At 44.2% G+C, this 13,221-nt stretch overlaps 1 protein-coding gene across 4 annotated transcripts in view; it reads right to left on the bottom strand.

The window, feature by feature from the left end:
• Positions 1-12,919, bottom strand: part of HIPK3 (homeodomain interacting protein kinase 3) — a 100,454-nt gene extending 87,535 nt beyond the window's left edge. Inside the window, exon 1 of one of the 4 annotated variants that reach the window (XM_070229193.1) lies at positions 12,640-12,919. In XM_070229193.1, coding sequence (XP_070085294.1) covers positions 12,640-12,661 — 22 coding nt within the window. In that variant the 5' untranslated portion in view covers positions 12,662-12,919. Of the gene's footprint in view, positions 1-10,317; positions 10,559-11,036; positions 11,104-11,497; positions 11,636-12,639 lie in introns of those variants that run through there. The other 3 variants (XM_023653835.2, XM_070229194.1, XM_070229195.1) reach the window with 3 other exon arrangements.
• Between the last annotated feature and the right edge of the window lie 302 nt (positions 12,920-13,221).

Genomic DNA, 13,221 nt, shown 5'->3' on the forward strand with positions numbered 1-13,221 from the left:
TTTATCTGTCTAAAGCGACTGTTTGAAATGCCATCAATATATACTAAGATAAAAAGTTGATTCCAGAAGTTTAATTCAGTTTGAAGTTGCCCCTAAACAATGGCTAACAGCTTTTAAGTTCAAACTTAAGGCTAGTTACTGATCCTGTGGAATAAAATAAAGAAAAATACACTAAATCATTTGCCTGAAAACAACCACGAAGTACTTACAGTTTACTGCTGAGAAATTTATTCTCAGATAATAACTAAAAGCTTCCTATTGGCCAAAATGACCTCTTGGCATTTTTTAGGCATTTGCACGAGAAGGTAGATAGAATCTCAGATAGGAAAGCAATGATTATATTTTAATTATACATGAGGAATATATCAAAGTTACTTTAAAACAAGGTTGACACTTAAAATGTTATTTAGTCACAGAAGCCTCACAAGTTGAAAGAGTAAAAACTATCACTAGGTCATTATCATTACCTGGAATCAGACTGCAAGAATGAGTAGACTAGAGTAACGTGAATTTAACATGTTTTGCCATAAAAACATGAAAAGATACACACTGTTCATTCCAGGAAGAGGGAGACTTTCAGTATGGAAATCATTTTTAAATTATTCAATTACTATAAATTACAAAACACTCAGGAAAAAAACATTTCCTTCCAGTCATTCTAGTGTACATTTTATTGTATGTTTCTAATCATAATAGATGTATAATTTGATATGCCAATTTGTTCTCTTTAGGGTATCTTAACTATTATTTTGAATAGCAGCATAATATTCTATCATATGTGAATTTTATAATTTGCTGGTCTGCTTTTTTTCCAATTTTTTCACTATATTTATATAAAGTTTTAATGAACATTTTCATATAAATAACTTTTGCACATTCTTAGTTTTCTTAGTATTGGGTTTCCAATAGAAATGAGTGAAGATACGAAAGAGGAAATACAAAAAAAAGGAACATATTTGGAAATAAGATAATCACTCAGTTTGAGCTACCTGTAGGGGAAAAATATGGAGATCAATAGCTCAAAAGATGAGCTGAAAGCTCAGAAATGAGTGGGGTCCTCCACAATGCAATTACCTGGAGGAAGGTAGACGTAAGCTACGAATGAAAGAAAACTGCCAGAGAGCCTAGTGGCAGTGATCTCACCAGAGTGGCCAGAGCTATACTGCCAAGGGCTGAGACGTGAACAGAAGGCTGAATAGAGGCTAGAGTCCACATTTAAGATGTCTGGAGGAAACAGAAAAGTGAAGATGGAAGAGGCACAATTAAAAGATGGCTGCTTCAGATCCCAGATACCTGGCCATTTTAAAAGGCTGAAGAAAAAGGGCCAAAAAAAAAATGGAACTTTAAGTTATTGGACAGACTCAAGATGTTGACAAACACAGTTCGGGACGAAATCCACAATACAGAATAGGAGGTACTCCTGGAGAGAAGGAGACGTTTCTTTTCTTGAGAGAGGAGTGAAAACACAGAGTGTGTACTGGTGGAAGTTACATTCCGAGGCAGAGGGCTGGGCATCTGGAGAAGTTCCCACCTCCTGACCTCCACGTAGGAGGAGAATTAAAGAGGTGGGGGGAGGAGGGTTTTGAGCAGTCAAGTGTGTACAGGACACACTCACGAGCGCTCAGTCAGGTACCCGTCAAGGACTCAACACAGATGCTACACTTTGACCAAAGGATACAGCGAGAGTACAGCACACCCACATCGGACTACTTCTATAATAATGTATTTGATTGCCAGTCTATCAGGCACTTTAGGGGATATAAAAATCTTTAAGACATGGTCTCTGACCTGAAGGAACAGTTCAGCTACTTGCCACCAAAGTGGAGCACACTGGACTTAACCACTACGCCATGGGGCCGGCCCCCAAATACTATTTCATATTTTTAAATGTAACCTTTCCCCAAAATCTAATGTATTAAGTTACTTTCTAATAGGTTATAAATTGAGGTATTTCACTTTCTTCCAATCAGATTAACGAGGAACAATTTCAAGCTGGGTATACCTTCAGATGTGAGCCACTTTAAAGAGATTTTCCAAGTTACAGAGCACCGACTAGGGTACTGTCAGGAAGGCCAGGCTCAGACAGGGCAACTCACAAGGCAAACATCCCAACTATTTTCTACGCAACAGCTACTGGCAAACCTTTCTGTTACAGTCCCTACACCGAGTTAAGTTTCCAGACAGAATTCAATTTTAAATACACATGTATAAAAGATGAAAATGTCACCAAACTGTCACATTTCCTAAGAATCTATCATATACAAAAATATATATCGTATACAATTAAAATAGGGTCAATGAAACACAGTACTCGCCCTTTGCATGACTCTGCTTTAAGAACCCCAATATACTTTTGATTTACATATGTTAAGTACATAATAATATCCCTTCGGTATAGTGATTTCAAAGACTGGCACCTGAGCTAACATCTGTTGACAATCTTCTTTTTTTCTCTTTTCTTCTTCTTCTTCTCCCCAAAGCCCCCCAGTACATAGTTGTATATTCTAGTGTGAGTGCCTCTGGGTGTGGCATGTGGGATGCCGGCTCAAACGGCCTGACGAGCGGTGCCACGTCCGCTCCCAGGATCGGAACCGGTGAAACCCCAGGCTGCTGAAGCGGAGCGCGAGCACCTGACCACCCACCACTGGGCCAGCCCCTCAGTTATTCTCTTTCTCATCCAAACTAAACTGCACGCCTTTATTTTGGTTAGACAAACGACAACCTTACATAAGAGGATTTCACTTAAGTTAGCTAATATATGAACTATAATTCCATTTGATTAATCATTTTATTCTGAAATAAGATTGTTTTAAATTTTCATTAAAACAAACAGGTAAAATTTAAAATATGAATTATATGAGTCAATACTTACCAAAGATGATTTTTATAAGGTATTAAGCTAATAAGCAAACTTCAAAAACAATTATAAGGAAATATGTGTATATATATAAACAAATATATATATGCAAAATAGGTCATGATTTTATTTTCCTTCCCTATTTGTTACTGAAGAAAAAGTTTGTAATATTTATAAAATGAAAGTCAGATTAGCTGTCTCCTGTCCTACATTTCAAGTGAAATATGAGCAAAAAAGTAAAACTAAAGACTCAGTTCTCTAAACACCTGCATTTGAAATTAAAAGATACTGTGCAAGAGCCAAACACAAACCCAGAATCCACAGTAGAGGCAGCAGCGCCCTCGGACAGCAGGGAAACGCACAAACGCAGGCAGACAGGTCTTCTGTGCTCGTCTCTCAGTGCACATTGTGCATGTGGTCCAGGAAGAGCGTGATCCACTGCCACGCGCTTGTCCCAAAGAATTAACACACCCCACCCACCAAACCCTGAGGAGCATCATTGCTTTCCCAAATTTCATTCTGTTCAGAAGCTTTACTTGGCTTTCATTTGCTGCCATCCATAGTCTATTCTTAAATGTCACAAAAGCATAATAAGCCATCATTTTGCAAAGAACTAGCTAATTTCTTAAAGTTTGAGAAATGACAATGTAGATTTGTGCCCTAAATGTTTCACAGCACAGTCTGTAGCTGTAGACTGTTTCAGAACCTCAGATTCAGGGCTGGCCCGTGGCCAAGTGGCTGGGTTTGCGTGCTCCGCTGCAGCAGCCCAGGGTTTCTTCGGTTCGGATCCTGGGCTTGGACATGGCAGCACTCATCAGGCCATGCTGAGGTGGCATCCCACACGCCACAACAAGAGGGACCCACAACTAAAAAATATACAACTATGTACCGGGGGGCTTTGGGGAAAAAGAGGAAAAATAAAATCTTTAAAAAAAAAAAAAGAACCTCAGATTCAATGAATTAAAAGCAAATTAAAATGTTACATTCTACCCCAAAAAGTGCACAACCTAAGAATGTTAACTAAGATGTCTCAAAGATTGAGGACCAGCAGAACACTGCCCATTTCACCCCAGAACCACACAAGTTTTCTTTGTTTCCAAACCAACTTGACAGCTACATGCATTTGAGAGAGTCAAAATAGCACAGGTGTCCTGAGCCCTCCAATCGGCTTGTGGCCCAAGGGTCAAAGTGAAATCATCTCTGGAAGCAAGATATGATCACTGTTTACAAATTCCCACAGCAGCAGATTCACCATAGGGTGCAGCGCAAATAAAGAGAAAAAGCTGTTCTACAGAAGCGAGAAGATACAAGGGAGGGTGGGTAGAAAGGGGCTCAGTGGCCTCTTCCTGGGCAGTCACGGCAAGAAAAAGGATTAAGAAACAACAGGGCTTCAAAGGACACTCAAGAGAAGCCAAAACAACCACCCAACCACCTGCAAGAACCCTCCCAGCAAAAAGCAGCCAATGTATGCTCAGGGCCTTGTTCTTTCACCGGAGAGAGGACTCCAGTCCACTGAGAGAGGGTCCATGTGAGACAAAGGTACAAACAAAGACAACTGAGTTCTGCATTCAACCCCTCTCCCCAGAGCACCCTTCACACCACGCAGCTAACGCGGGCATCTTTTCAAGGTTAGCTCCTTTTACATTGTGCTCTCAAGCTGCTACCATGGCCAGACCATCCCCTCCAGCAGCCACAGAAGACACAAGACAAATGGAATCTCTTCACTGCTGAGCTGATTCATCTGGAGACCCAGATTAAAGATTCAATTATGAACATTTCTCAAGACATCCATACTTTATCATAACTTTCTATTTACACTTCTTTGTACTTTACGTAAAAGTCTTAGCAACTAAGCTGGTGGAAACCAGCCCTTCAAGTTCACTCCCACACATGAGGTAGCTTTACTCTTTTCCCTACCTACAGACTACTATTTCAATAGTAAACGATGTTTGTCACAAGAAAACTAGATGGAAAGGAATGGATCACCATTCAGGACAAATATATAGCCACCACGTGAAGTGACTGACACACACCTGACTACAGCCGCGTGTGTTCTGGGTTATGTTTCCGTAACAAAGTGCACGTCAGCGTGGCTGGGGTTCTAAAGCATCAGCACAGGAAGGACCAGACTCCCCAACACCAGTCTCTAAAGTGAAAAACTACTTTAGATTTACTGGATTGCTTGGCAATCGTACTTAGAAAAAGCTAACTTTATCCAGAGCTAGAAAACGCTTGGTAACGGCCACATATCTTAGACTCTGCTTGGGTACGCAGTGATCACATTTCTAGCCTCGTACATCACACAGCACTTCAAGAAATGGTTTATCTTCTAAAATTCCTTCCTTATGCTCTCTTTACCGAGCAGCTATAGTTATCTTCTCCCTTCGGGGCATTTTTGTTCTGTAATCTATAACATCTTTGGAAACTGCAATCCAGAGTCCTACTTTGAAAGCATGGGACTGAGCCTTTACTGCCCACTTGCAATCTGCCATCTTTATGACACACAAGTACAAACTCCAAGAGCAACTCAATTCTAGGAAGAAAAGATGCTGAGAAAGTCCATCGTATCTCATTTTTAGAATTTTACAAATGCACCTTAAAGTTTTAGGACAGAATACAAAATGAGGAAGTCTAGCTAGGCTTTACCAAGCTATCAGGATAAGCTTTAAAAAAACTGTTGTTTTACTAACACCTGTTTACCTAAAGACAGGTCTTAAAGGTAAAGGATATTGATACCTTCAGATAAAAGAAGAGTCTGTCTTGCTTATCATTAATCAAAAATTACAGCAATACATATGAGCCCCTTTCCCCAGACTAGAAAATAATCCAAGTCAAAATTACTAGGCAACACTCAAAATAAACAATCTTAAGAAATGTGAACCCACAACTAGAATATACAACTATGTACTGGGGGGATCTGGAGAGAAAAAGCAGGGGAAAAGAAATCTGAACAGGCTATATTTAAATTATTCTTCTTAGACAGTGTTTTCCAACTCACACACACATACAAATATTAAAGAAAATTTACAGTATTTAGCTAATTTTACCTACTACTTGCTCAAAGCTCTCTTCATTCATAGCACGGGACCTTGCACTTGGTGGACATTTAAATATGTACTAAATAAAAAAGTTTTCATACACATTTTATCTGCCGTAATAAAATTTCACTTATTTGTGGTTAGAGTCTGTGATCGAGCTACAAAAAAATAAAGCATACTAACCAGATTAAAAATCAAATATTTTTGAACCCAATATTGTTCTTATCTAACTTAAAATACAAAACTGCAACTGATACACTGCAGAGATACTTGTACTGTCTCCACGGAAACTGGTTACAAGTTGCCCCAAAATGCTTCTGTTTTGTTTTGTGTTGAGAACGCAGTGAAGCACAGCATCATAGCTACAGGCTACACAGCACACAACCTATAACTCTCATTGTGATTTTGTCACTACACCCTATTTAATCTCAATAGAGGCTGCAACAAATTACATGTTTAAAGTGCTCAGAAGTATTAACTTAAATTATACTTTAGAAGAAATGTCTCTAGGAAGTCAGGTTCAATTTCAATATGTTATCACTCTATCTAACTTATTAACTATTTAAGACCGCAGCATTATATATCTAAAGTCGTATAGTTTACCAAACCTACAAGACTCTCGTTGTATTATTAAACAGTTAACAGTCAGAATATAGACAAATGAAATTTTTAGGCCTTTAAATAACTGCATTACAGGGTTGGAAACATTTTCTGAGCAAGTTATTTTCTGCAAAAGTTTCAGTGTTTATACTATTTTATCTTTTTAAAATTGTAAAATACTTTGTTTAATTTATGAGTAATAAGCAACAAAGTAGGGGGGAAGTTGAAGAATTTCAAGTTATATAAATGTTTTTGGTAAACCAAATACTTTTTTTTTAATTTCTAAAATGTAATAATTGGCTAGTCAAATGCAGCCAAGTTTTATATTTTCTATCAAATCTTAAAGACAAAATTCTTGATAAGCCGTACGTAATCAAATATAATTTATAATAAATGGCTACAAAATTTTAAAGCAGGGGAGTCACATATTCGGTTCCTCTGATTATTTCAATATCTATCAAATCTAAACAATCTTTCTCCAATTAGAAAAGATCCTCCAGCATTAACAATTATGCAAAATGAAAAAGAACTTATCTGACCACCCCTGGCAAACCTTTATTTTCAATGTGACCAACAGTCAGACTGAAGAACCAGCCTTTGACAACTTAGATCCTTACCCAAGAGGAAGTAAGGCTCAAAAGGGCAAAGGACAAAGTCCGTCTCCCTTCCTCTTCTCTAAATCTCCACTTCCTCTCAGTGTAACCTGTTCGTTTAAATAACAAAATGACAAAGCAGCAAAGAAAGTGCAACACGAAGTGTATGTGGAAACCTAATCTTTAAAAGAAGAAACGTTTATCTCAGAAGGTAAAAATGGACTGTGTCGCAAATATCAGAGAAGTGTGGGCTTTAATTCAGTTTCAAAAACCTAGACTCAGACACTATGTGTACCATAGTTTTATTTTTAAGGATCTCTAGAAACTAAAATTATTCCTATAATCAAACTCATTTAATAGCAGTAATATATTCTATGCTCTTTGCACTTCTGACTTCAAGTTAGGCCTGAGATTTAACTGTACAGAAAGTTTATCTTCTCTAAATTCTTTTTTTTTTTAAGATTTTATTTTTTTCCCTTTTTCTTCCCAAAGCCCCCAGGTACATAGTTGTATGTGTTTAGTTGTGGCATGTGGGACGCCACCCCAGCGTGGCCTGATGAGTAGTGCCATGTCCGCCTCCAGGATCCAAACCTGCGAAACCCTGGATGGCCAAAGCAGAGCGTGCGAACTCAGCCACTCTGGCTGCAGGCTGACCCAATCTTCTCTAAATTCTTAAAGAAAAGTCTTTTATATTGAAGAAACAAAAGACAAAGAGATAGGGAGGCAAGGGGAAGAAAAACAATTTTAAAACTCGATCAAGGATGATAAACAGATTTCACCAGACTGATCGTTTAGTAGGTATCATGGCATGTTCTTAATCTTTCCCCCAAGCTACCACAAAACTTGAACATTTAAGTCAAAACACATTTCTAAGTCTCCCAAACCCAATTAAACCAACTTCTTCCCCAACTACAGCCCAGCTTCCTCTACCCTACCTGTCCCACAACCTTCCCTCCACTCAGTCTCCTGCAGGAAGGAAAAATTCTCACTCTTAGAAAACTAGAGAAACTATCTGGGTCAAAGTAACAAAATAGATTTAAGGTAAAAAATATTGCCCTTGGTTTGTTTTTCAAAGACTTTCTGTTGGAAAAAGTCAGCTTTCTAAAGTACTGACTACTAAATATAAGACAAAGTAAATCAGTTTAATGACTTAACTGTCCCCAAACCACAAATGCCACCCTAAAAACACAGTATTTCCAATCCTCATCCAGCTCTTTCATTTCCACCCAGGAGGAAGAGCGGCGGCTCTGGGTGCACAGGATCCCAGTGGTGCACCTCAGAACCACAGCAACAGGCGGCCTTCACGCAGCGACACGGCCCAAGTTCCAACTGACAACAGCCTGACCTGCTAGATAGGTCAAGGTCTAACTGGACAAACATTTAGGTAAAATGTTTAACATACATCCTCCAAATATGTATTTTAGCTTGGTCCTAACAGTGATTAAGATAAGTTCCACAACAGCTATGACAAAGCGTCAGAAGCAGCACACTAATATTAAGTTGTTTTTCCCACAAAGCACTCTTAATTATACCAACCCAACCAAAAGAAGTGGACTATATTTCCTTAAGTCGGCCACATAAGTGCTCTGGCTATCCTAAAAACCTCCACTGATTCAAAACTTATACTCCAAACACATGTCCCTCTCCAACTTACAAGTGCTTAAGGGTAACAGGCAAGATATACTTGCTAAGCAGCTGGATCCAGAACCAGTAAGGACATTTAAAATAATTTCTTTAGACTTACATTTGTATCATATAAAAGAGCTGTCTATGACAAAGCTGTCAACAAGTTGTGTTGGGGGAGAGGGGCACCTTTAAAAAAGTAATGACAGACTCTCCATTTGAACAAAATTCCAACAGTTTGTCTTCAGATGTAACTTCCGAGTTAAACATACCACATTGGAAGCCTCAACTTCAGATATTAGGAAATTAGCACAGCCACAAACCCAGAAATTTTACATCAACATTTCTTTTGGCAGCAACAATATAATTATACAGCAAGTTATTCTGTATCCTCTAATAGTTAAGAGGTAAGAATAACTCTGGCAGGATATTTTAAATACGGAGAGTTTCAAAGTTCCTTAAATCTACATATTGCCATGAACAAGTTTTCATCTCCAAACTGAAACATAAAGCTGCCATGGAAATTACATTTTTTATGCCTTTGAATTAACCCCCAGTAATGCAGTTCTAATCTACCATACCACCACCCCTGGTGAACTGCCACAATGAGACCAGCACGTTAAGAAAGTCAACTTCAAAGTCACCAGAATAAGACATTCTAACATTCAAATGGAAAGTGACATGCACACCAGTGCTCCACCAATGGACCTGAGACAGGCTCCGGAAACAGCATTCCGAAATTCACATTTTCCCCTGCTTCCCTCCCATAGACATGCCTTCAGTGCTCTTGTAGTATCAAATATTTAAAACAAAAGCTCAATCCAGAACTTCATTTGACAGCTGTTGCTATTTTAAGTTGCAAGAAAAAAAAAGGCTTTCAATACCCTGCATTAAACAAATACTTATTTATGCGTCGGGCCATACCAGCTACAGCGACCCACCTCTGTAATTTACACCTTATTTTATGGTATTCCATGACAGAACACCCAAAACATTAAAGTAGTATGATCTGAAGCTTCTTTTCAAGCATGTTTACAGGAAGAATTACCTCATAAAAAACCATCCACTTTTATGTGACTCTCAAACTCCATGCCCAGAAGCTAATGACTAGTTTATAAGCAAGATAATGACTAGTTCAACGGAAACAGCATTATGACAATAAACTCAGACTGGCTCACCATGTTATGATCTGCTTGCCTAATATGTATGTTTAGCTACTGTAGTCAGCAATGTCCAAATATAAATTTGAAACATTTAATGGTTGGTTCTGTTCTAGATTTTAAGTTCACCCTACCTTTTCAAAACATAGTTTTAATGTAAGGCTGTCCACATTTCTTATTTTTTTAAGAAAACATATTCCTAGAGTAGAAAAAAAAGAGTTAAGGAACAAATTAAATTGTTATTCAATTTCCTATAAGCACACACACACAAAAAATCTAATGTCCAAAATCTCAAATATTTCAGCACATCTCTACCTTAACAGAAATTCAAAACCAATAAGTTTCAAAACTAAAAGGAAAATAAACTTCAAACAGGTTGGGCATTACATTCCATAAATAAGAGTTCCCTACATTATGAATGTACCCATAAATATACCAAGAAATACCTTGTTGACTTAAAAGTAAAGAACTTCACTTGCATCCCAATTACTGTTACGTGGCATGAAGGCATAAGGCAACCAGCAAAACTACAAAAAGTATTTTTTAGAAAAGTCAATCATACAAAATCGCCCCCTTCACAACAACACGGATGGACCCGGAGGGCATTAAGCGGCTCTGATCTCACTCGCACATGGAAGAGAAACGCGCACAGTGCAGCGTCCCCGGGGCGCGGGGCTGGGGGTGGGCGGAGGCGGCGAGGGGGGCGCCTTGATACTGATACCGGGACTGACAAACGGGAAGAACGCACAGCTGCAGTCTCACAACGTTATCAACTCTTATGAGCTCGATAAAACAAAAACCAGCCCGCCGCATTTTGTTTACTTAAACGCTAAGTTTAATCCTGACCTATCAAAACCCTATCGCGGCTCAGCCTGGAAAATCAGCACCGCGCTTGCAAACGCCAGCAGAATCCGGACGCATCCCACACGGCGAGGCGCGCTCAGTTTCCGAAAAATTACACGAGAAACGCAGGATGACGTCAAACATCTCAGCTGGGGAACCAACCCACCCACCCATCCTGCTCCGAAGTTTTCATCCAAAATTCGATCAAAAATGGAACCTCTGAAAATTTTAAAGCGCCCCGCAATTAAAACTTCGAGGTAAACTGGAAGGGGACGAACGTGAAAATTTCCACTTCGGGCAGCTGCAGCTAACAAGCAAATACCTAAAATAGGAAGGAGAAACCGCCGCCGCCGCCGCCGCTCTCCCAACCCCCGGGGGCCCAGCTGACGGCGGCGCCCGACAGGTGGAGACCGACGACCCGGCCCGCGCCCGCGGCGCCCGCCGCCCGCCTTCCGCGGGCCTCCCGGAGCCGGCGCGCCGCGTGGGTCCCGACGGGCGGGCGCGCGCAGGGCCCGCGGCCGAGACCCAACTTCGGCGGCCGGGAAGGGCCGTTGCGCAACGCCGGCCGGGCGCCGCTCCCCGCAGGCCGCGCCGCCGCGCAGGGGCCCCGCGCAGCCGCATGTCCGGGCCCGGGCTCCGAGCGAGGCCTGCGCGCGCCGGGCCGCGGGCTCGCGGGGCGCAAGGGGCGCGGCCGGGACGGGCAGGGCGCGGGCGGCGGAGGGGGCGCGGGCGGCGGAGGGGACGCGGGCCGGAGGCCGAGGGGCCCGCGCGCCGAGCCCTTACCTTCTAGGGGCCCGCGCTCTCCCCGCCGCGGGCGGCCGCAGCCCTGGGCATGTCCGTGCGCGCGGGGCCGTGCCGGGGACGCGAGCCAGGCGCTCAGCAGGCGGCACCGCCCAGCCCGGGCTCAGCCCCTCTCCGCGGCCGCTGCCATCTTGTCCCGGCGGCTGAGAGGAAACGGCCGGACGCCCTCCCCCGCCCGCTGCCGCGGCTGCTCTGGCTGCCGAGCGCCGGGCCCGTCTGCCTCATCTTCCTGCCCGGGGCGCGGGTGGGGACGGCGGCTCCGACGGCTCGGCTACGGGTGGCGCGCGGCGCGGGGCGCGGGGCGGAGGCGGCCCATGCCCGACCGCGGCCGCGAGGGGGGGCGCGGGCACGGCGCGCAGGCGGCGACGGCGGCAGGCCCGGCTCTCGGCTCGCCGCCCGCCGGCAGGCGTCGCCCGCCCGCTGCGCCGGCCCCGGCCCCGCCCCGCACCGCCACCCGCCCCGCCTCCGCGCCGCCCCGCCCCGCGCCGCCGCCCGCCCCGCGCCCGCCCCGCCTCCGCGCCGCCGCCCGCCCCGCCTCCGCGCCGCCGCCCCGCGCCCGCCCCGCCTCCGCGCCGCCGCCCCGCGCCCGCCCCGCCCCGCGCCCGCCCCGCCCCGCGCCGCCGCCCGCCCCGCCTCCGCGCCGCCGCCCCGCGCTCGCGCCGCCGCCCGCCCCACCTCGGCCCGCCCGGCCGCTCCCTGTGGCTCCGCGCCCGCCGGCCCCTCCCGCCCCGCGGCCCCCGGCGCCCCGCCGCTGCTCGGGGCCGCGCTCCAGGCCCGGTCCGCCCGAGATGTGGGTTTAAAAAAGGTCCTCGCCCCGGGAACGGCTGGGAACGCGGAAGCGGGATTTCACGGGCCTTCGGGAGCCGGTCATCACAGTCTCCCCTTCCACCGCTTTAGGATCTGTCTCTTGGCTGCTTCTTTTAAAGGTCCAAAAATAAGGAAAGGGGAAACGCTCACTGCCGTGAACCATCCCGGTCTAAAACAGGTCCTCCCCACACCCCCACCCCCATCCCGAGGAGTCGCGGGAACTGTAAATCAGGTTCAAGGACGGGGCAAAGGCCCTCTCGGAAATTCTCCAAGAGCATCTCTCTAGTCCAAACCCCGTAAACGTGAAGTTCACCCACCTCCGCGTTGGTGATTCTGCATCGAGTTAGTGCACTCCTGGAGACTAGGAAATCAACAGAATGGCCCATCTCGGACCACGGAATCATAGAATCATAGGATTGGAGAGATAAAGGAAACTGAAAGATCCTCGGTGGAAAGTCTCAAGCTAGGACACGGGTTCGAAGACATTCAGGTGGCGTGCCCGAGGTTATACAGCAAAGCCCTGGCATTCGCCCCCTCTCCTTTTCCCCAGGAAACAACCGACCTTCTGAGTACCTCTCATTCAGAGTTAAGTTTTTTAGATATACGTTTCCTCTCTTTCCTTTTGTTCTGAGTTAACGTTTAACCTTTGGGAAACAGCTTTCTCTGAGGATTAAAAGTGCCCTTTCTTTGTTCCCTCCATAATCTTCCCTGGGAGGACAGACTACGACGTCTGTGTTTATCCCCAGACATTTTCTGTGGCAGTAAGAGGGGCAGTGAGTAGGGAGTGGCAAATGGCTGCATATTTGATACCACACATTTATTCCCACCGCTTTTCAAACTGGGAGAGGAGTATTCTGGAGGAGGCCTTTAAAAGAGAAAAGGATAGTATGCCCTGAGGC

The sequence above is a fragment of the Equus caballus genome, chromosome 12 (assembly GCF_041296265.1).
Source record: "Equus caballus isolate H_3958 breed thoroughbred chromosome 12, TB-T2T, whole genome shotgun sequence".
Lineage (NCBI taxonomy): Eukaryota > Metazoa > Chordata > Mammalia > Perissodactyla > Equidae > Equus > Equus caballus.